At 36.0% G+C, this 27,821-nt stretch overlaps 1 protein-coding gene across 9 annotated transcripts in view; it reads right to left on the bottom strand.

Annotated features, from left to right (window-relative positions):
* Positions 1-27,821, bottom strand: part of TMEM117 (transmembrane protein 117) — a 536,895-nt gene that overhangs the window by 174,139 nt on the left and 334,935 nt on the right. For all 9 annotated transcript variants that reach the window (XM_059081600.2, XM_067009093.1, XM_067009097.1 and 6 more), the window contains one exon: positions 12,552-12,649. In XM_059081600.2, coding sequence (XP_058937583.1) covers positions 12,552-12,649 — 98 coding nt within the window. The remainder of the gene's footprint in view (positions 1-12,551; positions 12,650-27,821) is intronic.

The following is a 27,821-nucleotide window of genomic DNA, read 5'->3' as shown; positions in this document are numbered from 1 at the left end:
AGTTGCTCCGCGGCATGTGGGATCTTCCCGGACCAGGGATCGAACCCGTGTCCCCTGCATCGGCAGGCGGATTCTTGGCCACTGCGCCACCAGGGAAGCCCCTCTCCATGTGCTTTTTTAAAATTTAAGTATAGTTGATTTACAATGTTGTGTTAATTAGCACAATGTTGTCCTAATCCCAAACTCTCATGTACACTTAAAATTTTGTAAGTAAAATTTTATTTTACGTAAATTATATCTCAATAAAGCTGAGTTTTGAAAATGATGGAAAAAAAAGTCAAAGTATTACTTTTCAACTATGTCCTTCCATAACTGCCCAATTTAAATAAAAGATGGCCCACCAAAGTCACCAATGCTTGATTAACCTCCAAAACAGTGCTGGTTTGTACAGTGGAAATGTGACACAAGTTGAAATTCAGGAGAACTGATGGCAAGAAACCACCATGGAGTAGAAGAGGAGAAGTGATGACAGTGTAATTGGCAAATAACAAGGTGGAGAGTGAGTGTGGGCAACTCTTTCAAGAAGTGTGACCTGAAAAGGGAGAGAACTGGAAAGGGGTACCATCCCTGATATTTGTTTCCTTCCTAGAACTTATTGTTATTTATAATTTTTTATTTAATTATTTCTTCTTTTCTATCCTACCAACAAGCTAGTTGGTAAGATATACAGTAAGTCTTACATGAGGTTAAGAACTATGTATGTTTCCTATTCACTCTTGCATGCCCAGTAGAATACCTAACACAGTCAACAAACATGAATGATTGAATGAATGAATGAGACAAGCTTGAATTTTTGTCTTTCACTCAACAGCAAAGCTGCGTCCAGCTTACATATGGGGACATGGGTTCTTGTTTGGTTTCCAGAATGTGGGTTACTCATATGCCCAGCCACTATAATCGGACTATATTTAACCTTTAGGCTAATAAATATACATGTGAGGACAAACTCAGAGTGCCTCCTCTGATTTGACACCTGCCTATACATTCTACCTGTAGTTCATCAGAAAGCTTCCTAGGTGCAACAGCAAACATCAAAGCATTTCAGTCTTTAATAGCATTTCAGTCTTCTCTTCTAAAGAGAGAAGGCACAAGGAGCTCTGGCCAGCAGCGGTGGGGGGAATGTAGAAACAGGACACTCTGAAAACAAGAGCTGGCATTTTGGGTCCAGCACTAATGGGGGGAATTCATATTAGCTCTGGGTGACAGCAGCAGTCTGGTACCGGAAAGAAACTGCACATTGATGGGGACTGTCAGAGGCCTCAGCTTGTTTTGGATGAACCCTGCCTGCACTCTTCATCTCCCTTAATTTTGATCAGTGGTTCATGAAATAAACAATGATTCACTTCCAGTTGATAATGGTAAAAGAGTTGCCTTGCAGAGAACATCGGAGTATTAGTTACCAGCAATTCTGGTTTGAAAATCGATCAGTTGTGACTTTCCAACAGTGACTAATGTACCACAAAAACTGAATTGGTGGCTTGCAGATCTCAGCACTGGATGTGAACCATAGTGAATCATGGGTACTAAACAACCAGCTGTACCTTGGTGACACTGAGACGCTTTTCTCATCCCATTCAATCTACAAAAAGCTGATAGGAGGGATTTAAATAAAGAATGACAGCTCTTCTGATATGATAATTGTCTCCTGAATAGGAAACCTTAATCCTAATAGGCAGGTTTGACCAAACCATATAAAAACAAACATGTTTTTAAGGAGGATTTTTATGCTAGCAAAGATATTTTACTCTAAGACATTTGTATTGTAGCCACTTTGTAAATATTTGCAGGATGAAGATAAATATCTCAAAGAATTCTACCAATGGTTACTGGGAGATGTGGGGAAATGGCAAAAGTGAAAATAATATCTGGGCTTTCTAACAGGTGGAGTCATAGAAATACTTGGAGTTTTGTTAAAATGGAAAGATTTGCATTTTTCGTCTATTAGAGATGGTACGACAGGGGGCACACACTCATGCCAAAGAAGGAAAAGACAGGCAGGGGTGCCCACACTGCTGAAATGGATCGAGTCACTAAACTTGATTAAATGTTGCTTTCTATTCTTCTAGAATTTATTGTTTCTATTTTAATTTCGTGCATTTATACTATTATGTGCGAACTCAGGGACCTTTGAAAACATGACCTATACTTTAGAAATTTAATAAGTATGACTCAGGTCTTCCAGCTCAGGGGAGTATTCCATTCAACCAGTAAATTTAAGACTAAAGAGGAATAACTATGTTCTACCAACAGCTGTTATACAGAAAAACTATACAGTATTTCCAAGTCTTTATTAAAGGGCATTTTCTTTCAAAGATTCATAAATTGGAGGATTGTTCTTGGACTCAGAGTTGCTATTCCAGGCTTTCGCAATTAGAATGAAGGCCTGTAATAGGGAGGTTACTAGTAAGTAATTTAACACTGTTTATTTAATCCTTTTTCCTTAAACCTTACTCACCTTTAAGAGATGAGGAAAGGATCCTAAGTTAAAAACCCTCAGGGTCAGTGTGGGGCTGACACTGCATCACTGTAGAAACATATCCCACGATTTTTAAATGCACCTTCTAGCTCTAGGTAAAGCACATAATTTGCAACGAAAACAATTTTTTTTAAAGTACTGAAAATAAATATTTCTAAAAATTTTTCAGAAAAAGCATTCATAAGGATTATAAATCTTCTTATAAAGCATCAGTAATCACAAAGTCAAAATACTTTTAATTATCCTTTTATCGTTTTCAATGAAGTCCTCTATCTAAAGAAATTTTCAAAAATGTCCTAGAGTTATATATTTGAAAGTCCTCACCAAAGTAGTTAATTCAGCAAGAGTGTATTTAACGCTTACTGTGTGCCAGGCAGTATGCTAAGTCCTCGGGACATGATAAGTGAGATGCTATCCTGCTCTCAAGTAATGTGATCTGAGCAGAAATATGTAGAGAACTTAGTCACCATTTTGGTTTTAATGCATTTCTTTAAATTTTTAAAGGTTTTTAAATTTAAAACCCTATGAACTATTTATTCTCTATCTTCCTACTAAAAAATGAGAATAACAAACAGTAAATTTTCACCACAAAATTTAATTTAAGAGCCTTTTATTCAGTACCTGGACAACAAGTAATTCGAAATGACCTCCATCTCTTGGGAGAAAAACAAATATGCTCTGGACAAGACAAATCAATTAATAGCCAAATCAGTAAATACATTTAAATTTTTCCTGGGGAATATTCATTTTTAAATATAGATATCCCTCCAGGCTCCTCTCTCACTTTCTAAATATCCTCCCTGTTCCTATTTCCTCCTGTCCTGATCGTGGGTTGACCCGGTACAAGTCTAGCATCTATCAGCAACATTCCGGAAAACCATTCTTGCCAAGCTCATCGCTGATGGTCCTCTTAGAGTGAAACCCCATAGACACTTTGCATTTTGATCTTATTTGATATATCACTAGCATTTGACTATTGACATTGTTATGTCTCTTGATATTCTCTCTTCTCTTGGCATCTATGACACACCCTTTTCAGACTTTTCATTCTTTTTGTTCCCTCTTTCTCTGTCTTCTCTCCAGATGCCTCTTCTGCCTGCTCCCAAATAAAAGAGCTCCGTAGGTTTACTCTAGTAGATCTTTTATTTTCACTGTACACCAACTCAAACACCCCATACATGTAGATAATGACATCTACAAAAGTATAAAACTGTAAACCAAGATATAAATGTTAGTTATATTTCTGTCTCAGACCTCACTCCCTCACTCCTCAGCTTCAGATCCCATATAAGGACCTGCTTACTAGGTATCTCAATTAGTACATCAAGTTCAGCATACTCAAGCCTGGATTCATTATGCCTCCATTTAAGACTCAGTTCTCCACCAGGATCTCCTGTCTCTGAGTAACATAAGCTCCTGTTCAGCTGCTCAAGCCTAACTACTCAACGATACCCTGAACTTCTCCCTCTGCCTCACTCCACATACCTAACCAATCACCATGTTTCTGGCTCCTACTTATCCTGAGATGACACTTCAGCCCTAGCAAAACCATCCCGAGAGCTCACCATGAACCTACACCTTGGTGGGTATTACCTCCTGCCCCCATATTTCTCACTGGACAGAAAATAATGCTGTCAGAGTCCTTATTTTCTCTCTCAAGGTTGTATTCTCAGCACCATGGAGAGAACCTGGTGCTCATAATACCAGTCATAACATATCATAATACCAGTTAAAACAACTAACACACAATAGTAAGTAGTAAAACCAGGACCAAAAGCCAGGCAACTGGCTTCAGAGTCTGCTTCTAAACACTATTTCATATTATACTCAGCGCTTAAGTATTTACTTAAATAATTTAAATGCAAACAAGACTTGTTCTTCATTCAGCAAAATTAAGTCTCAAAGGGCATGGAATTGTGTCAATGCCCAGTCATAAATATATACCTGAGAGTTAAATCCCTCAGGCATAAATATAGAATTTATTTTTTCAATGAAAATCTCTAAATAATATGACAACACATTAATTCAACAAAACAGTAATGCAACATCAATCGTCTTTTTAGCCAGAAGTAGGGAACAACATCTAGCAAGAAAACCAGGTGAAGCATATCCTTGGATTCTTCTGCTGAGAAGTAGCCAGATTTAAATGGAGCTTGTTAACTTAGTGCAATGTTTAAAGTTAAGGTGACTGATTCAGTAGGTACAGTTACATGCTTTGGGCTAAAAATGTTCTGCTTTTCCTCACAGAGGCAGCTTTTAATTAAAGACAGACAACTGTGTAAAGAGACATGTTGAGATGGAAGGAAGGCTGAAGGCAAAAAGACAAAATCCATCCAGAGAAAAGATATGGGCTAATTTATTATTTGGGAAGTGAGGCAAAAAGCTGTGCATACTCTAGTTGCCCCTGGAACCTTTCATGAATCGTTGTCTAATGTAAAAATTCTGTTCATAATGATGATGGAATTATACGAAGCATATTAAATTATAATTAGCATCCTCTCTATTGAAAATCAATATGCAGTACTTTTCTAGTTAAAAATGTCGAGTCACAGAACCTTCAAGTTTGATGAAAATTTAAAGTGATTTACTTTTTTCTCATTCAATGTGAAAATCCTGTATAGCATCCCTGAAAGACTATGTAGCCTTGGCAGGAATACTTCCACTGATGGGGAATTCAGCAGTTCATCAGGCAGGCTCATTCAGCACTCAGACGTTCACATTATTAGGGAATTCTTTCATACATGTATCCAAAGCTGCTTCCACGCGACGTAACACTCATTGACTCATATCTTAGTCCATTTGGGATTTTATGACAAAGTATCACACACTGGGTGGCTTATATACAACAGAAATTTATTTCTCACAATTCTGGAGGCTGGAAGTCCAAGATGAAGGCACCAGCGTGGTTATGTTTGGTAAGTGCCTCCTTCCTAATTCATAGCTGGCGCCTTCTTGCTGTGTCCTCACATGGTGGAAAGGGCTAGGGGTCTCTGTGAGGCCTTTTTTATAAACTCACTTATCCCATTTCTGAGGGCTCCACCATCATGACCTAAGCACCTTCCAAAGGCCCCATTGCCTAATACCATCACATAAGGCATTAGGATTTCACCACAGGAATTTTGGAGGGACACAAACATTCAGACTATAGCAGTCCATATTGTGGCCTCTGGAGCAAAGCAGACAGAATTACTCACTCTCCCACACCTTAATCTTACAGTAGAAAATAGCACTGTAGAGCAGAAAAGGACCACAAAAAATAACAAAACATCCCTTTTACAGAAAAGAAATTGGAAACTCAAAGTAGTCATACAGGTCATACAGTTGGATATTAGTAGAGCTATTACTAAAACCCTTCTAACTGACATTTCCCCTGATTCTCTGGTCCTTTTTATTACTTTATTCCATTTATTATTATTATTATCATGTCACTCTCCCACACATGTATGTTAAGACAATAATTGTTTTTTAAAGTGAAATTAAGGAAACACACCCATTTACCATAGCAACAAAAAGAATCAAATACCTAGGAATAAACCTACCTAAGGAGACAAAAGACCTGTATACAGAAAACTATAAGACACTGATGAAAGAAATTAAAGATAATACAAACAGATGGACAGATATACCATGTTCTTGGATTGGAAAAATCAACATTGTGAAAATGACTCTACTACCCAAAGCAATCTACAGATTCAATGCAATCCCTATCAAACTACCAATGGCATTTTTCACAGAACTAGAACAAAAAATTTCACAATTTGTTTGGAAACACAAAAGACCCCAAATAGCCAAAGCAATCTCAAGAAAGAAAAACGGAGCTGGAGGAATCAGGCTCCCTGGCTTCAGACTATACTACAAGGCTACAGTAATCAAGACAGTATGGTACTGGCACAAAAACAGAAATATAGATCAATGGAACAGGATAGAAAGCCCAGAGATAAACCCACGCACATAGGGTCACCTTATTTTTGATAAAAGAGGCAAGAATATACAATGGAGAAAAGATAGCCTCTTCAATAAGTGGTGCTGCGAAAACTGGACAGCTACATGGAAAAGAATAAAATTAGAACACTCCCTAACACCATACACAAAAATAAGCTCAAAATGGATTAAAGACTTAAATGTAAGGCCAGACACTATCAAACTCTTAGAGGAAACATAGGCAGAACACTCTATGACATAAATCACAGCAAGATCCTTTTTGACCCACCTCCTAGAGAAATGGAAATAAAAACAAACAAGTGGGACCTAATGAAATTTAAAAGATTTTACCCAGCAAAGGAAAGCATAAACAAGATGAAAAGACAACCCTCAGAATGGGAGCAAATATTTGCAAATGAAACAACTGACAAATGATTAATCTCGGAAATTTACAAGCAGCTCATGAAACTCAATATCAAAAAAACAAACAACCCAATCCAAAAATGGGCAGAAGATCTAAAGAGACATTTCTCCAAAGAAGATATACAGGTTGCCAACAAACACATGAAAGTATGCTCAACATCATTAATCATTAGAGAAATGCAAATCAAAACTACAATGAGGTATCACCTCACACCAGTCAGAATGGCCATCATCAAAAAATCTATAAACAATAAATGCTGGAGAGGGTGTGGAGAAAAGGGAACTGTCTTGCACTGTTGGTGGGAATGTAAATTGATATAGCCACTATGGAGAACAGTATGGAGGTTCCTTAAAAAACTACAAATAGAACTACCATATGACCCTGCAATCCCACTACTGGGCATATACCCTGAGAAAACCATAATTCAAAAAGAGTCATGGACCACAATGATCATTGCAGCTCTATTTACAATAGTCAGGATATGGAAGCAACCTAAGTGTCCATCGACAGATGAATGGATAAAGAAGATGTGGCACATATATACAATGGAATATTACTCAGCCATAAAAAGAAACGTAATTGAGTTATTTGTAGTGAGGTGGATGGACCTAGAGTCTGTCATACAGAGTGAAGTAAGTCAGAAAGAGAAAAACAAATACCGTATGCTAACACATATATATGGAATCTAAAAAAAATGGTCATGAAGAACCTAGAGGCAGGATGGGAAAAACGATTCAGACCTACTAGAGAATGGCCTTGAGGACACGGGGAGGGGGAAGGGTAAGCTGGGACAAAGTGAGAGAGTGGCATGGACATATATACACCACCAAATGTAAAATAGGTAGCTAGTGGGAAGCAGCCTCATAGCAGAGGGAGATCAGCTCGGTGCTTTGTGACCACCTAGAGGGGCAGGATAGGGAGGGTGGGAGGGAGGGAGATGCTAGAGGGAAGAGACATGGGGATATATGTATATGTATAGCTGGTTCACTTTGTTATAAAGCAGAAACTAACACACCATTGTAAAGCAATTATACTCCAATAAAGATGTTAAAGAAAATAAAAATAAAGAAAATAAAGTTTCCCCATAAAAAAAAGAAAAAAGACAATAATTGTTTCTTGATTAGCTCTTGAATGGTCAAAGTTAAACAACCTTGTTAGACTTGAATAATAACCATGATACTCAAAGCAGGAAAACCAGCAGCAGCTCATTTGTTTCTCAGTCAAGACTAAAGCTAATCATGATCAAACGATGCCCACCCAAACCATGAGAGCACTAGATAAAGTACTTTTTAAAAATATAAATATACTAATCATCAAAAAAACCCCACACAATTTTCTCTGTGCAACAGAGTGGAATGGAAGTGGACAGTTTTATACAGATGCACACAGCAATGCACTATGTTTTCCAATTTCCAGGCATCTAAGTAATCACAGACCACAGTTTTTACCAAATGCTTTGCCACTATATACTATCTTTTCAGCCTTCATTGGTTTTCTTGCCATTTGCTGTCCAGCCCTCCAGACTAAAATTTCTGCTTTCTGCTGTGACAGCACTCCATTTCCAGGGATCAGTGACTGGATACATCAGGACAGGCTGGTTTATGTTGCAGTATCAAATAATCCCCCAATCTCAATGGCTTACCATTTGCAGAGGTATATTCCTCGCTCACACTACATGTGTTGTAAAGGATGCTGGGCTTATCCAGGTCATTCAGGGAAGCTGAATGACAAGTGCTCCAGCTAGACACAAACTTCCACAACGGCTACCTAGAAAGGAGCCCCTCTCAGTGCTTCTCGCTGGCAATTAAATGCTTCTACCTAGAGGTGACACAAGCCTCTTTCACTCACATTTTAATTGGTCTAATCAAGTCATGTGATCAGAGGGGGCAGAAAGGTGCAAACCTCTCATGTGTCTCCAAGGCAAGGAACTGAAGTATCCGGGAAGCCCTAGTAACCAGCAGCTCTCCCAACTCCTTCCTCCACCAATTCCCCAACTGATCATAGAAGAGTGTCTTCCTTATTTTTTAAAAAGTTAAGCATTTGGGAAATATCCCAAGACGCTTCCCCTCAAAAGCATATAAATTGTGTCTCTAGAGAGTAAATAAAACAGGGAGATAGAAGCTAATATAAATATCATACTACTTATTTTTTTAGGTCTATGTTTATGTATACATTTACTTCAGACACAGGTGAGTGAAAATGGGTATTGGTAGCCCCTCGGGAAAATAGAACAATATACGGCATTAACCTAGGATTTTGATTTTAAATTTTTATCCTTCTTAATTAACAAAAGGGCTGGGGACTTCCCTGGTGGTGCAGTGGTTGAGAGTCCACCTGCCGATGCAGGGGACACGGGTTCGTGCCCCGGTCTGGGAAGACCCCACATGCCGCGGAGCGGCTGGGCCCGTGAGCCATGGCCGCTGAGCCTGCGCGCGCAGCCTGTGCTCCGCAACGGGAGAGGCCACAACAGTCAGAGGCCCGCGTACCGCAAAAAAAAAAGAAAAAAAAAGGGCTGGGAATGGGGCTTTGGAAGGGAAATTCTATAAATAGTCTGCCCTTTCCCATTTAGTATTTTCAAATCAACCACAATTTAGTCTCCTCCCAGGCATAAAGGCCCACGTGTTATAGCAGACTCATCTTTGCACAATTACAGAAAGAACTAGGAACCATTCTTTCCAATGTAGAGACATCTGTCACTAAGAATCAGAAGGAACTTAGCCACACAGTTGCAAATGAAATAGTTTCTGACAGGCATTTGTGACTTAAAGCAGCTACACTTAGGTAAAGGTAAGTTTACTACAACAAAATTGCATGTTGTACTGTTTAAACTCATAATCACATTGCAACGTATAAAAGCTTTCCTTTGCAAAATTTCTTCACCACAGATTTATTACATGAATATGTCTCTCCTTAACTAGGCCAAAACCAAAAGAAAATACCTTTTTCTGAGTGGGTGACACATAGTATGTAAATACTATCTTTTATTTCATTTAAAACATTGCCAATGATTTCTGTATTTTTATCTCCTAGAGCTAAAAAACCAAATGCCCTTTATACTTGCTAAATCCCTTTTATCTGAAAAGTATGAACAAAAAAGGAGATTTTTTTGCTTCCCACATAAATTCCATATTCAACATTTTGCATCAGATTTTTCTTTTTTAAAACCATGAATACTGTTGTCAAGATAATCTAACGGTATGTAATGGATAAAATAGGAAAAAATATGTTCAAAGCAGCATTTAAATTTTCCTCCAGTTGTTTTATGCTCTCCATAATTTGAAATATTACTTCTGAAATATAACAATAAAAATCATCTCTCAAATATATTACCTAATAATCAATAATTTTACAGAAACAATGACTCCAAGAATAAGTGTGAATTTTAGTTTGCTCTCCATTTAAGAATATTATCTATTTGTTAGTGACTAATTAAATTATTTTACAATATTCAAAATACGCTTTAGGGCTTCCCTGGTGGGGCAGTGGTTGAGAGTCCACCTGCCAATGCAGGGGACACGGGTTCGTGCCGCGGTCCGGGAAGATCCCACATGCTGCGGAGCGGCTAGGCTCGTGAGTCGTGGGCGCTGAGCCTGCGCGTCCCGAGCCTGTGCTCCGCAACGGGAAAGGCCACAAGAGTGAGAGGCCCGCGTACCGCAAAAAAAAAGAAAATAATAATAATAATAATACGCTTTAGATTACCTATTGGGACTGTGTTATCACATATGTCAAAAATAAACCCACTTGTATAAAAAGAGATTGCTAATACATAGATTTGAGTAAAAACGTTCAAGGAAAATGTACTAAGATGATTAAGGAGAAATCTAGTATGGATTCCTCTCCTCTGAAACAACAACTGCAACTAAGAGTAGCTAATGACAACAATAATAGAGGCATTCAGATATGCATGGCTCACCTTTGCAAATGATATATGTGTGACCTTGGTAACTGGCCACACTGAACAATAATCAATGGGCTGCCTTTGAAGATACGTTAAATAATACAAAATATCTGAGAACATAGTAAGTAGATATTTTAAAAGAGAGATAGCAATAGCCCATAAAGACTTTTAATATTAGAGTTTATCTCCTTATATTTTTTATTTATTTATTTATTTTGCAGTACGTGGGCCTCTCGCTGCTGTGGCCTCTCCCGCTGCGGAGCACAGGCTCCGGACAAGCAGGCTCTGCGACCATGGCTCACGGGCCCAGCCGCTCTGTGGCACGTGGGATCCTGCCGGACCGGGGCACGAACCCGTATCCCCCACACCGGCAGGTGGACTCTCAACCACTGCGCCACCAGGGAAGCCCTAGAGTTTATCTCCTTTTAAATTATGATTCTTAAAACCCCTGTACAGAATTCTATAGGGTAGAATGATTTCCCAGAATCTCACGTTCTTATTTAGCCCATTACCTAAACAATGATTAAGGATAATCATTTGGAATTTGCACACCGATGTATCCTCTTTGTTTTTCTATAGACAGTCTAATGTAATGATTAATAACTGGGGCCCTGAATTCAGAGACCTATGCTTATAATAATAGCACTTACTTACAGGGTTATCAGGATTAAATGAGCAAGTTCTTAGCATAGTGCCTGGAGCAACACATATCTTCAATGAATACTTGCTAAAATTATTATATTACATATTATTTAGTCAAGCTACATGGGGAGCTTACAAACAGGAAACAATATGAAGGTTAACTGTGCCATAAAATAGGCCACGCTTGACTCAGAGGCAAGTTGTGAATAAACATCTACAAAATCATATTCATTTTTACGTTACTGAAAAATCTATTTTTTGTTTACTTGCTGTTAATTGAATTCAAAATGCCATATATCTGAAGCAACATTTAGTAATAGTGCTAAAGCACAAAGATAGCTTAGAGTGTATATTTCCCTCCAAGTACTTAGTGACCATGATTTTTGCAGCTTGTACATGAAAAAAATCAACCCTCAGAGTTAGATCCAAGAATAAACAGACTTTTTTTTTCTTCATTTTGAAAGGCAGGTGAACAGAATGCAATTTATGAAGCACAAGTCATCATCAATTACAAGGCTTCTGGGTGTTAATGTAGATAACTTTTCATACATCGGGTTGAATCACTGTGTTTGGGCAGTGTCACACGGCCTGGTGGAAGTGCCCTTCTTGCTGTCTCTATATTCCTACCATTTCTGTCTAAGCTTCTTCAAATATACATAAATAATGTTGACTCCACAAAAAACAAAGTTCCATAAGACATGGATTGTTTTTTAATTGCAATGATTGGGCTGGAGAGCTAAAGGAAATTATATTGGTACAAAAAGAAGTGCCAATGAGCCAGATGTGGTCTGTAAAGAGGTTCCTTCACCGTTATGATTTCTTCAAAGCAAAATTATATTCTGTCAAATACACTGGAAATTCAGTACTTACTGGGGACATTTTTATACCTGATTCCATTGATGAAACTTATAGCTTATTTTTGCTGACTCAAAAACCTACTTACCTCTAGTAAAATCTTATTTGCTTTACTATATTAGTAAATGTATCTCTTGTAAATGTGTATATGCAACAATGTGTAAGCGGAAATTAATTGATAAATAGGATAATGGTTTTCATCATTTTAATGGAGCACAGTGTCCACTAGAAGTGCCTCTCTAGATAAAATTTTATATATCTAAAGAAAAGTAAATCCAACTCAAGTCCTTGTGAATGAGGCAAGACACATGTCAATAAATGAAAGAATCTCTTACCAGAATAAAATAATCCTAACATTTCCTTTCTTCCAGAAAGCTCTTGCAGATTTTCCCCAATCAGGATAGGGCTTGTCCTGAAGCATCATATCAGTGACCTGAAGCAATGAAAGAAACTTATTTAGCACTTTCAGAAATCTTCCATTCAGGTTTAAATATGTATATAATTCACATTTTGCTAAGAATAAAATATGTTATGTATTTTAACATTAGAATATATGCAGAGATACAAATTAGAAGAATATACTTGAATGAAAAGTTTTAACAGTTCATTTGACTTCACATAATGAATGAGCATATTTAAGGCTGTTCAATGTATCAAATAGTGATATTTTTTAAAAAAACATCAAGATTACCTTATCCAATGAGGCATCTTTAGGATATTATTAACTTCTCCATAGAAACAAAAACAAAATAAATAAAATGTCATATTCTTTTTAAGTTTGTCTAAATCAGAAACTCCAAAATTCAAACACGTCCTGATGTGTCTAGATTTTTTACCTATATCACTATTCAAAATATTACCTTCCTTTCTCTCCCTTTTTCCCTTCAATGATGTATGAGATATAAGACTTGAACCCTTTTTATGGCATATTATTCTAATTATCCAGTATTGTTCCAAAAATGTTCTATCTCTTTTTCTCAGGTGCACAAATCCTGCCCATCTTGGGTAAAGTCACATCACCACTGTGATGTTTTCACCATTCCCTCCAACTGTAGTAGCCTGATTCCTTCAGCTCCATTTTTCTTTCTCAAGATTGCTTTGGCTATTGGGGCAGGGTCTTTTGTGTTTCCATACAAACTGTGAAATTTTTTGTTCTAGTTCTGTGAAAAATGCCATTGGTAGTTTGATAGGGATTGCATTGAATCTGTAGATTGCTTTGGGTAATACAGTCATTTTCACAATGTTGATTCTTCCAATCCAAGAACATGGTGTATCTCTCCATCTGTTTGTATCATCTTTAATTTCTTTCATCAGTGTCTTATAGTTTTCTGTATACAGGTCTTTTGTCTCCTTAGGTAGGTCTATTCCTAGGTATTTGATTCTTTTTATTGCAATGGTAAATGGGAGTGTTTCCTTAATTTCTCTTTCATATTTTTCATCATTAGTGTATAGGAATGCAAGAGATTTCTGTGCATTAATTTTGTATCCTGCTACTTTACCAAATTCATTGATTAGCTCTGGTAGTTTTCTATCTTCAGGATTCTCTATGTATAGTATCATGTCATCTGCTAACAGTGACAGCTTTACTTCTTCTTTTCCTATTTGGATTCTTTTTATTTCTTTTTTTCCTTTGATTGCTGTGGCTAAGACTTCCAAAACTATGTTGAATAATAGTGGTAAGAGTGGGCAACCTTGTCTTGTTCCTGATCTTAGTGGAAATGGTTTCCGTTTTTCACCATTAAGAACAATGTTGGCTGTGGGTTTGTCATATATGGCCTTTATTATGTTGAGGTAAGTTCCCTCTATGCTTACTTTCTGGCGGGTTTTTGTGTTAAATTTTGTCAAAAGCTTTTTCTCCATCTACTGAGATGATCATATGGTTTCTCTCATTCAATTTGTTAATATGGTTTATTGCATTGATTGATTTGCATATATGGAAGAATCCTTGCATTCCTGGGATAAACCCCACTTGATCACAGTGTATGATCCTTTTAATGTGCTGTTGTATTCTGTTTGCTAGGATTTTGTTGAGGATTTTTGCATCTATGTTCATCAGTGATATTGGACTGTAGCTTTCTTTTTTTGTGGCATCTTTGTCTGGTTTTGGTATCAGGGTGATGGTGGTTTCGTAGAATGAGTTTGGAAGTCTTCCTCCCTCTGCTATATTTTGGAAGAGTTTGAGAAGGATGGGTGTTAGCTCTTCTAAATGTTTGATAGAATTTTCCTGAGAAGCCATCTGGTCCTGGGCTTTTGTTTGTTGGAAGATTTTTAATCACAGTTTCAATTACAGTGCTTGTGATTAGTCTGTTTATATTTTCTATTTCTTCTTGGTTCAGTCTCAGAAGGCTGTGCTTTTCTAAGAATTTGTCCATTTCTTCCAGGTTGTCCATTTTATTGGCATATAGTTGTTTGTAGTAAACTCTCACGATCCTTTGAATTTCTGGGAAATACTTATCATATTTTCTATAAGGAAGCAATCTGCTACTATATGACCAACTATCACAGCAGCATGTTTTGTAAAAATGACATGCAAGGACAAAGGATTTTCTCAGGAAAATAGCAAGATGAGGCAAAAAAACATTTTTTCTGATGCCAGACAGCTGGGTTTTTTCACTCCCAGCTCCAACTCTTTAAGTCATATCATCAGATCAATGTCAGGTCACTTGCAGCTAAATTGGCAGGAGCAGAGACAGTCATTAAAGGGATGCATTCAATAAAGAAAAATCCAATTACCTTCTGCATTAGAGAAATCAAATTCATTTCTGGTGTTGGTCAAGGACAGTTGTTGTGGGAATAGATGCAGGAAAGGGGGGACTGAGGACAATGCAAAAATGTTGCTGTGTAGCATAAATACAATGTGAAATTTGTTGATGCTTCACTCCAGGGAAGATTATTAGAATTTGAAATTGCTGGTCTTTCTTTCTAAGCTGGGAGACATTTGTCTAAGTCTTTGAGTCTCACAATCCTTCCCTTCTCCTTTCCTCTCTACTAGGTCTTTGCACAAAACTCAGAACTTCATTATGCCCCTTATCACATTATGCCTCGTTGGTAGTCTTTGTCAGTAGAATATAAGCTTATTTGGGGGCTTGAGTATAGTACAATTTGAGCAAGAACATGCATGTTGAGATTTAAAAGTCAGTAAATGATTGTAAAAGCAAGTGATCTCTATAGGAATCTAAGGGAAAGCTTGGCTCCTCTGTGAGTTGAGCCTATATGGCATGGTGCGAACAAGGGCAGCAGGAAGATACAATGGCATCGGTAATATCTTGCATTTGCTAGAGAGCTTCATGGATTACAAAGCTCTTAGATGTACTCTTCTTAACAACTGTTGTAGCAACTTTATAAAATAAGTCATTATATCCCACCTTTCGCCCAAGGAGAAAGAGAAGTTATTGAGCAGCGTCACACTTCTAATGTACTGTTATGTTCACCAGTTCTGGGGCCAGCCTCCTTGGCTTCTAATCCAAGTTTTGTCTCTTACTATTTTTTGATTTGGGGCAAAGTAATCAACCACTCTGTGTCTCAGTTTCTTGCTCATTATCTATGGGCACACAACACATGTTAGCAGGTGTTATAATAATTATTGATGTTTATTGTTGATGTCTATCATTCTGCTTCCTGTGACTGTGTTGAATAACTGGATTTGGAGTCAAAGGGAGTCTCATCTCTTCCATAAAGACAAAACTATCATATATTGAACCGTTAGAAAATGACAAAGATACAGTACAATGTTAAAATACATTACAGATTAAATTGCTGTGAAAAATCAAAGGGAAGGGAGGTCAGCAACCAAAGGTTGCAATAGTCTAAGAAGGTTTCATAGATTTGTGTAACATAACTGAGAATTAATTTGCATCTTGTTACCATTCTTCAATTTTTCCAGTCTTATTTTCTTAGCCCAACTGTACATGTAGGTACTCACATGTAGGTGCTACATACAGTTTTATGTTAAGCATGTGATATTAATAAAAAATACTGATTTATTAGGATACAAGGTCATAACGTAATAAAAATAACAGTAGCTACATAGTGCCTCTCTTGAGATAGCTAATATGCAGTGGACTATCATTTAAGAGAAATAAGTGCTATGCCATTTATACACGAGCATATACATTAAGGATATTAATGAACATACACATACAATTTTGCAATGCTCTTTTACAACTTTTCTCTATTTAACAATATATCTTGAACATTATTATATTTACATCAGTAGTAAAACTATTTAAGTAGTTTCTTTTTTTCGTCTTCTATCCTACATTCTTATGTGCATTTTACTGTAATATAAAAGGTTTCTATTTTTTCTGATTATTATCTTTATAATTAAACTTCATTTAATAGATGTATTTTATTATTTCTTTTGATTTTATTTATTCCCTACTATGAGCGTTGACAAAATTATTTTTCTGCTTCTTCTCCCCCCGCCTTCTCCCCCTCCATCACCTTATTGTACTTATTATATTATTTTTCCTGTTAACTTTTTGACTCTTTGAATATATTAAGTCCCTATTTTATTTATCATCTTTAAATGATATCTTTTCCCCTCATCTATAAAAGATGTGAACATCAGAATATTATACTTTTTTACACCATATATCATTTCTATGTTGTTATGGTTTGGGAATACCTCTATATTCTGGTCTATAATCAGAAGCCATGCATTTCTTTTGACCTTAGTTCTTCAATCAAATTGCCTCAACCATCTTTTCCAGTAGTACTGCTGGAGTTTTTCCACTACTTCCAATGCCTGAACTTTTCTCTATAACACATTCTTCCGGAAGATTTGTGCAAACAATGCAGCCTACAACCAAATTGTTTATTTTCTTTACACCTGACCAATAATTAGGGTGAGTATAAAGTTACACAATTTTTTTCCTTAGAATTGAAGGCATTGTTTAACTTTCTTAACACTGTTGAGTGATGCCAAGGAGCAGTATCAGAAAACTGGAACAAGAAAATTTTTTTTCCATCTTTACAGGTGAATTGAGTTTTTAATTGCTTGGATGCCCACAGTATTCTCTCTCTCTCTCTTTTTTTTTAGTGTAATAATTTTGCTAAGTTTATTGATTGTTGTCTGTCACTTTTCTAGGCACAATTTGCCCTTTAAGTCTAAAGATTCACATGTTTCTTTATTCTATTAAGTCTTTTGGGAATACTTAACCATTACTTATCCATTTTATCAGTTCTATTTTTTTTTTTTTTTTTTTTTTTTGCGGTATGCGGGCCTCTCACTGTTGTGGCCTCTCCCGTTGCGGAGCACAGGCTCCGGACGCACAGGCTCAGCGGCCATGGCTCACGGGCCTAGTCGCTCCGCGGCATGTGGGATCTTCCCGGACCAGGGCACGAACCCGTGTCTCCTGCATCGGCAGGCGGATTCTCAACCACTGCGCCACCAGGGAAGCCCAGTTCTATTTTTTAGAGACACAATTATGCAGATTCTGGGGTTTTTTTCTGTCTTCTATGTCTACACCTCTTTTTAACTCTTAATTTCACTCACTCAGTCATATCATATCCCTTACTATGATTATGGGTGTGTTGACTAATGTTTGTGGAGATGCCAATTTGACCTTTTTTTCTCTACATTTTTCTCTTCTGCATTCCTTTCCTGAGCCTACCATCTCTTGTTTCATCTTCTACTGTCTCACACCATCCTCTCTAAATTCTAGTATCTTTGCTTTGAAACCTTATTTTATAAAGACAATGATTTCACTAATTTTTTCTAATTCACTGGGATGTTTTTATCAAAATTTTCCTCTGGCTTGTGGTATCTTTTTTTCTGGTGGAGGGTTCTTCACCTGTTATTGGATTTTCTTGTTATTTTCTTCCTCTTTTATTCTTAATGACAAAATTCTCATACTGGTTCCTTTGGAATGGATCGCCTTCTGAATGATGTGAGGTTTTCCCTTGACTAGCATTCTTCAAGAGGCTAATGTTGAGAGGTGACAGGGCCCACTCCCAATCAGAACACTCCATCCCCATTATTCCAGGCCTTTCAGGGAGGGCCACCTACTTTGGAGAACTGTTCTTTGCCAACTTGGCCTGAGATCTGTAGTCACCATATGTCCTCTTAGCATTGTCATGAAACATTGTTGACAGTCACTACATTTGGTAACCCTCCATCATAGATGATGCTTCTGATTTAGAGATGTGATTTAGTTAGAATCAGATAAAGTTAGATAAAGTTAGAATCTCTGACACTTATACTCCACACTCTTTTAGTTCATTGCCCAAATCTTCCTATTTTAAAATGGAAATTCTGTATTGTTATTTAAAATGATTATTAAAAGCCTTATTCATGATGATAGGTATTTTGGGCAATTTTGAGGCCATACCATCAAAAATAATTACTACATCTGTGATATACCTGTCTCCTTGTTTTAATGGTATCCATCAGATGACCTAAATAGCATTCAAAGCTAGTTTTTATTTAACACTGTTTTAGATTAATGGCTTCACCAAATACAACTTTATTCAAAATAAAATAATGAAACGTAATATGAGATTTTATAGGTATTCGAACATAAGGTAGTTTCAGATTTTCTGAAATATTATTCTGAAGAAAAGCTTTGCTTCATATTCAGCATATGTGTAATATAACAATTTAATTAGGTTATCTGGCTACCTATATTTATTATATAAGTGAATTTTGAAAAAGCGTTCAGTTAATAGAATGATAAGTATTCTGTAAGAGCATTTATAATTTTCATCTCTTAAAGATAATAGTGCTAATAGTTTCCCAATTTAATAGTGTCTTCCATCTCATGAAAATTAGAGCAAAATATGCCATCAGCAATGGATGATTTTCATGGATTTCTACAATTACTTTTTAAACACTTGGATAAAGGTCCTTGTATAATTGTTACTATGACAAAGATTTGTTTTTTGTTTGTTTGTTTTTAGTTCCTTGTCCAGTTAAGAAAGTAAATTGAGATTATTAGTAATGTACTGCCCCACAGCTGCAATATTCTTTTCCTGACTTTATTGATGCTACTTTTATTTAGATTTCATTGAGGCATGTCACAGGTACACATTAATTATACAAAATTCTTTAGATGGAATTATAAGCCAGTAATTGGCACTTATGAAGCATGAATAGGCAATTAATGCCAAATTTTCAACACCAAGCAAACCCATATTTTGGCAGGTGTTTTGAAATTCCTTATAGTGTTCATTCAGGGACAGGAAGGGAAGTTACAAAGTTCCTTTAATTTGTAATAGCAAACTTAACTTTTGAGGGCTTTAGCTGCCCAAAGAATTATGGTTCAGGACACACTGATTTACCAATAGCCAAAGCCAATATCAAAATGAGTGAATCTTCACATACCCAGGCCAAGAGGAGAGATTGCTTATCATTATGAATAACATGAGCATGACAGTCAGTAATAAGTCATTGGTCACAAACCAGGAAATGTCAGCACTTAAGCTGGAGAGGAAGAAAAGATGGTGAGCAGGGCTCCAGTATTTCTTTAAATTGTTCATTTTACTTCTATGCTTCTAAGCAGATTGATGGAAAGTCCTTGTTCATGCTGCAGCCATATATCCCCCAATTCTTCCCAATGTCATCAAAATTATAGTAAGAAGTCTGACTCCATTTTTTTTTTTTTGATATTTGACTGCTGACTACTTTTAAGCTGCACCATCCACTCTTCTCCTTTTGCCCCACATCTGGGTAAGTTGATGAGAAAACCCTAGTACTCCTTCCCTTGGCATCAGCAGGAAGCCCAAACCATGAGCAAGAATTCTCACTCCAGACTCACCCCAAATCCACCATAAAAACCCCATGTCAGTCTCTTTTTCTGACTCCTTCAAGCCATTTTTGGCCCTGTTTGGGAGCCACCATGCTCTCTGAGAACCTTCATTATGGGAGGAATAAACCTTTTCATACACTGTTGGTGCAAGGGTGGCATCATCACTGTCAACACTTGAACAAATTTGAGATGGGGTCCATCCTATTTCTACGGAACGGTCACAACAATAGCAAACTTGACATCATCATGACAAATAGAGAGTCCTTTGTGATTTTTTTCTCAGGTCTACTTTGAGATCCTAACTTTTTGTTATGGAATCTTGGCATCTTCTGATACAAACATATTCTCATCACCAAAGAGCAGTGCAAAAGTCTTCAAATGAACTGAGATAGTCCTAAGAGACTGTCAAGGAAACGTCAATGTATTCTTGAAACTAGTTCCATGAATCAAAGGCTAATATTATATAAAGACAAAACCTACCTAAGTGACTAAAATGAAAAACAGTAACACCACCAAATGAAGATGAGGGTGTGGAAAAATTGTGGGAGAATATCTCCCATATATTCTAGGAAAGTGAAATGTTACAGAAACTCTGGAAAACAGTTTGGCAGTTTGTTATGAAACTATACATCAATTTCAACACAGTCCAACAGTTGCACCCTTGGGTATTTTTCCTAGACAAAAATAAATGTATGATAACACCAACATCTGTACACAAATGTTCATGCCAGTTTTATTAAAAATAGCCTGAGACTGGAAACAATCTAGATATCCTTCAGTTGGTGGATAAATACATGGTTATACATCTGTGCCATGGAATAGTACTTAGCAATGAAAAAGAGCAAACTACTGATACATACAACAATTTGTATGAATTGCCAGAGAATTATGATGAGTGAAAAAAAGTCAATCCAAAAGGTCACGTACTTTTAACATCTATTTAGATTGCATTTTGAAAAGACAAAATTTTTGAACTGGAGAACAGATTAGACATTGCCAGGGGTTAGGAAACAAGGTGTGGCAAAGGTCGGGGGCTGAATATGGTGGTATAAGGTAGCATGAGGGATCCCTGTGGTGATGGAATTGTTCTGTATCCTAACTGTGGTGATGGATACACAAACATATATATGTGATAAAATGGTATAAAACTAAAAACACACACACATACACACATACAAATAAGTACTAGTAAAACCTGAGAAATCTATATAAGACTGGTGGATTGTGCCAATGTCAATATCCTAGCTGTGATAGCGTACTATGAAGTAACAGAGGGGGAATCTGGATAATGGGTGTATGGGATTTCTCTGTAGTATTTCTTACAATAGCACATGACTCAGTTATCTCAAAATAAAAGTGTTAATTGAAAAATTTTTAAAAAGCTGATGTGGTATAAACCCTTCATACAAAATAGGGAGGAAGTAAAAGCTCCCAGCTCTAGCAACAATATCCTGAATGTAAAGGGAGACTCTGTAAAATGCAAAAGACTTAAAGTGGTTGAATTAACCCTGCAAACCTACTCATTATCAGAATATAAGCTCCATGACTGCAGAGATTTTGTATATTTTGTTCACACTCTGTCCCCATCCTCTAGCATTCTATCTAGTATACGATAGGGTCTCAGTAAACATTTATTGAATGGATGAATAAAAGGATAACTGGATGAATGAGTAAACAAAGGGAATCAAGAGGAGCATGGAATGCAGAACAGACCAGTGGGGAAGGCTAGAATAAATAGTATTAGTCCAAAGAGCTCTTTCAGAATTCTGTGTTTAAAGCCTCTCCAGTAATTAGTGGTGATGATGGTGCTAATAGCGGCAGTAGCAGTAGTGGTGGTAGGAGTGTAGTACATGGATGGTAGAATATTTCTTTTCCTCCCAACCCCACCCCTTCACCTCTTGGAAAGGTAGAAGACACAGGAGGTATATAGTTAAGATTCCAAAAGAGGTAGAAGTGGTCTTTATCAATGTCTGGAAAAATAAAGAAATCAAATACAATTTCAAATAAGGATATTAAGTCTAAGATGCGTGCTACTCACATTATCCATGTGCATAATATATTTGCTTTATTATGAATTTATTTATAGATGAATTACATAAGGACACATAGCAATCCCCTATTTTAAAGACTGAACAGTATATACTTTCATATGCCTTTTTTGTGGTGTTGATACATAGTGTAATTCTGGGGGGTAGTGTGTGGTGGCCTCTGGACTTGGACAGTACCCAGCCTGTGCATCTTTACATAGTGGTCCTGTTTTATTGGTATCTCTGCATTCCTTGTAGCATAGCATTGTTTTCTTATCCTCCCTCTTAGGTCACTCTATATGGAAACAAAGTCTAAATGCACTTCTCTGACACTAAGGAAATACTGTACTGTACAGGACAATGCATGTAGTTTTTCTCCTATCACTGCCACCTGACCCCCACTACACACACCATACCACATACACGGACACACACATACAGTCAGTCTTACAGAACAGCACTTCCAGCTGAGTCAAAGAAAGAGCCAATGGCCAACCAGAAAGGATTATGCATACTCACTGAGGTACATTAGCTGAGTATACAATTAAGTAAATGGAAAACACGGATAAAATTTTCCTAAATTACCTAGGGATGCCTTGAATGAATTGTTACAAGAAATATCTGAAAATCACTGGCAAACATCTACTGGTGAACATTAAACCTGGAATGTATTCTACAGCTTTTTAGAAGCACAACCAGGATTTCATAAGGCATGAATATTAATGCACCTGCTTATTATCTCCATTGACAGCCTACATGCTTTTGTGATATATTGCACCTTATTGCTGGATCCCTACTGATTTACAAAGAGTCATGGACTGTTTTATTATTAAGTAAGGAGATTGGGCATGTTTCGGTATATAGAAGCATTTAGAAAAAGATAGCTGACTTACCTGAATACAGAAATATACACAATCTAAAAGTATGTTCCCAGGCAAGGTCTGCAGAGTTTCAAACAGTGTGTTAACAGATGCAGAATAAATACAATGTGCCCCAGTACAATTTGCTGTCTAGCACTTTGAATTATAATATAGAATAAATGGAAAGAACTAGAATTATTACTGATTTTGCTGAACAAGAAGCCAGCAGAAAAATATTTAGACTATCTTCTGCCATGTTATTCCTTATGAGTGGCTAAATTATCAAATGATAGTAGCTTAATATTACATGGTTAAGCATTTATTTTTGTTTTGTGGCTTGAAGGAATAAGCAGTTTTCAGCATCCATACTTTCCTTATTTTGTTAACATAGATAAGAGATTGCTACTAGAGAAATTAATTATACAAAATAGGCCATAATATGGTAGCTTTGTGACCGTACATACGAATGGAGGGCCAATAGAAAGACATATAGAAGATGCTTTCAGAAATGTGATTATAAGAACCATTATTCACCAAGCAGCCTTAGAACACAGAAAGGGCAAACATCTCCTTAAAGGGAAAATAAATCTCATTTTAAAGATCTCAGCATTCCAGTCTCTGAGTGAAATGCCTAAAACATGCTATAGCTTTAATGACAGAACCAATGGAGTTGGTTCAATCTCCCAGACCCAGCACCACTATGTAACCTGCCATATTGCTTGCATGATATTTATTAAAATGTTTTGGTCAACTCTGAAAGGTGACAAATCCAAATCTATAGGCCAGTGGGTTGAAAAGAATTGCCTTGACATTCCTACTGCTAGTAAATAGCAAGTTCAAGAAAAGGCTGATAAATCAATCATCTGACATAACCACCTTTGTTCTGTTTTCAAAATTTGAGAGATTGTCAAGTAAGGCAACCACCAAGTAACATACCTTATAAATTTAAGCATTATTTCTATGCTGTATTGGTGCCTGATATAATTATAACACTATGGACTAAATGTTTGGGTGACATAATAGCAAGCTCAGAATTCAAAAGCAGTATCCTAAATATGTGTCTTCACAGTGGGATTATTATTTCAGCATTCAGTGTCTAAAACTAAACATTTTCATTTCAAATACAAGTAAAATATTGGTTTAGAGCATATTTTAAAAATTAAACCTAGGAAGTTGCTTTAATCAATATGTTTTCTGTCATTTTGTTAATATATCACAGACATCTACATATTCAAGATGTTTTAATTAAAATTATTAAAATTGTATCTATATCAAAGAGCATATAATGTATATTAAGGAATAAAGAATACAAATAAATAGTACAGCATCTTCCACTATGTACCTTGAAAAATATAGAATAAAAACAAAAACTTTTAAGCCCTCTGTGTACTTAGCCCCAGTCAAATTACCTTGGGGTAATCACAATTCTAAATCTTGTATTTTATAATTCCCATTTTCTTCTTTTTCTTTGTGGCTTTATGTCATCTGGATGTAACCACAAATATAATAAGATATTATTTAGTTATATATATTATTTAGTTATATATTTTGTGTATTTGTAGGTAAACAGAATAATTCAGTGTGATTTTCCTACATCTGGCTTTTTTCACTCATTATTTTTCTGAGATTTATCTAGAATGAAGCATTTAGTTATACCTTTGATCTCTACTGTATCTCTATTGATAATTTCTTTTTCACTTTTTGTATGGTTTATTTGTACCTTTTTTCTTTTAATTTTGATTACTCTTTAAAGATTTGTCAATTTTATTAGGCTTTCAAAATTTCCTTGGTTATTTTAATTTCTCTATAGTACCTTTATTTTTATTATATTAATCTCTGCTCATATTTATTCCTTCCTTCTGTTTTTTAACTGATTCTCCTGTTTTTATTCACCCTAAGATCTTAATGCTGTATACTTAATTTATTCATTTTCAGTGTTTCCTTTTTTTATTGTAAGTATTATGATGGTGGAGTTATCAATTATTAAATTCTGTCAATTTATCCTTTACAAATTTTGAAGGTATATTATAGGGTACATATTAGTTTAAAATTGTTACACCTTCCTGGTGAATTCATTTTAACCCGTGGTTAACTCTCTTTAACCCTAAAAATGCTTTATTTTCCCTCTCAAAGGTCTATTTTGCTTGCTATCAATGCAACTACATCAATTTTATTTTGGATAGTGTTCCCCTAGTACCTATTTCCCATTCCTTTACTTTCAAAATTTCTGTTTCTTTATATTTGGGGCATCAGTCTTGAAAACAGCATGTGCCAGGCAGAAATCGAAGAATTATCCCAAATGACCCTTGCCTAATTGATCCAGTGAATTCTGCCGACAAGCTGAATGAACTTGGAAGGGGATTCTTCCCCAGACCCTCCAGGTAAGAGCCCAGGATGGTCAAAACTCTGATTTCAGACTTGTGAGATCTGAAACAGAGAACCCAGTGGAGCTCATGCAGACTTCTGACCTACAGAACTGTAAGCTAATGATTAGGTTTTGTGTTAAGCTGCTAAATTTGTGATAACTTGTTATGTAGCAACAGAAAACTAATATACAGCATATAGTTTAAAATTGCTTTAAGCTAATCTGTCCATCTTTGTCTTTTAAGAAGTTACATTAGCTGTGCTTACTAATATAATTTATTTCTACCACTTCATTTTTTACCTCTATTGCTTCAACTTTTCTTTTTTTCCTTCATTTTTGCCTTCTTTCAGATTGATTGAGTTTGCATTTCATTTCTTTCTTCTGTAATGATTTCGATGCTATAGTATTTATTTCTATTTACCAGGAATTTGTCCCAGAAATTGTACTCAGTATACATAAATTAGTAAAATCTAGTTAATCAGTATCACTACTCTACTGCCAAACAATTCAAAGAACTTATAGTGATTGAATTCTGATCACCCCTTCCCAACTTACATGCAAATTTGTCTAGAATTTTAGTTCCATCTGGCTCTTATTACCACCTGCTTATTTTTAACAAATAAGTCATTATGGTTAATTTTTCACAGTCATTTTTTTGCTTATATTTAAAAGCATATTAAACATTTTTTGTCCACAAATCTCTTCTAGCATCTCAGATTGTCTTTTTAGAATCATTATTCTTATATCGTCATTGTAATGTTGCCTTGAGAAGTTTCTTTAGTGAGTTTGTAAAGATAAAGTTTGTTTTACTTTTTTCTGAAAATTTCTACTTGGCTGTTATTGTTACATAAGAGTTTTTATGGGTTTTACTGTTCTAAGAAAATTTTCTTTTAACATATGGAAGATATTCTCCTGGCCTCTTTTGTTGCTGGTTAGAAATCATCAATCTGTCATTTCTTTATAGGTAATTTGTTTTGTTTTCTTGTAACTTTTAAGGTTATTTTTCCTTTGATGATATGTAGTTTCACTCTCACTTATATAGGGATGGAATTTTTTTCCTATTTTGAATTTGTTGTGATTCTGGAAGCTGAAAATTTGTAAAACCTAAGCTTTTTTTTCCCTTCAAATATTGCTTCACCCCATCCTATTTCCACCTTCTGGAATTTTGATTAGATGCACATGAGAACTTGTCACTTCATGTCTCTTACCTTCTTTTAAATATTTTCTATTTCTCTGTACATCACTATGGAAAAATATATTTCAGATGTATTTTATACTTTAATAATTATCTATCTTTGTCTAATATGCTCTTTAACCCAACAAATAATTTTTCATTTCAATCATTATGTATTTTTATTCCTAAAAGTTCTGTTTGGGTCATTTTCAAATTGCCCAGTCTTTCATTTCTTAGTTATATTTTCAATTCCTTCTTTATTCATTTGAATATATTATTTGAAAATACGTTTTTATGTGCTATATAGAACATTCTAAAAACTAAAATCTGTGTGGGTCTGTTTCTGCTAGTTGTATTTACTGCTGTTACTCATGATACTTATTTTTTGTGTCTTTTGTAATTTTTGATTATACAGTCATGTTTATTGGCATTTTATTTATGGAGATATTTTAAGGACAGGTTTGGTAACATGTTCCCTCAGAGAGAATTCATGCTTTGTTCTGTGAAGGGCCTAAGAAAACTTCCAACCTGGGATCACTTTAAAATAAATTCTTAGTGTAAAGTTTATGAACCCGCAGGAAGTGAGAATTTGGGCCATCCACCCACTTGGGGGACAGTTTATGGTTATAGATTCTCAGGGGAGACTTCATTTTCTCCTCTCTTCAGAACCCATGACAAGGCAGCCAGGTTTCTAAGGTGTTTCCTCATTTAGGGCAAATTTTTACCAGTCAACTTTCTCACTGAGAGTGAAGTTTTTCCAGGTTCCTGGCTTTTTGTTAACTGTTTCTAATTTGACAGTACATCTCATCTGGAACTTCAGTTTTGTCTTCTTTTCCTCACATGAGTGTAAAAAAAAGAGCTCTAAGTCACTAACAATGGGCAGATGCCCTCAGGCCAGTCACTGTCCCTCTCCTTAACTATCTGGGTTTGATTCATATTTTACTTTTGGTTTGTAAGGATATCCTTTATTTTCCAAAAAAGAAAAAGACCATGGTTTTGAAGATTGCTATTTTTATCTTCTATTTGTTTGATTTAAAAATATGAATATAGTCAAGGTGTTTGTTATTGGAAGGTCGTTGATTTTGTTATTGTTTTTGCTTTTTCCCAGTTATCTAGTTCACCATATTCCCAGTAACAGTTCAATTTTTCCACACCCTTTCTATCACGCTCACTTTAGCAGTGTACAGAGCATGATGTTTTAACAAAGATACCAAGTTTTCATCATTAATCCTAGAAAGGCTAGATTAATGTCTAGAAATAATTAATTCTAGAATGAATAAAGATATTCAATAATTTTCAAAGGTGTCTAGCCAAATAAACTCATAGGTTCTCTGTTTTGTTTTCCAGTCTACAAGTACAAAGCTGGGTGCACATGAGAAATGCCTCCCCTCCCCACACATAACTCATTTCTACCTTAATCTGAAGCAGAGA

This window comes from Kogia breviceps, chromosome 12, assembly GCF_026419965.1.
Source record: "Kogia breviceps isolate mKogBre1 chromosome 12, mKogBre1 haplotype 1, whole genome shotgun sequence".
NCBI classification, from domain to species: domain Eukaryota; kingdom Metazoa; phylum Chordata; class Mammalia; order Artiodactyla; family Physeteridae; genus Kogia; species Kogia breviceps.
Note: the sequence above shows the minus strand (reverse complement) of the source record. Positions and strands in the feature narration are given on the sequence as shown.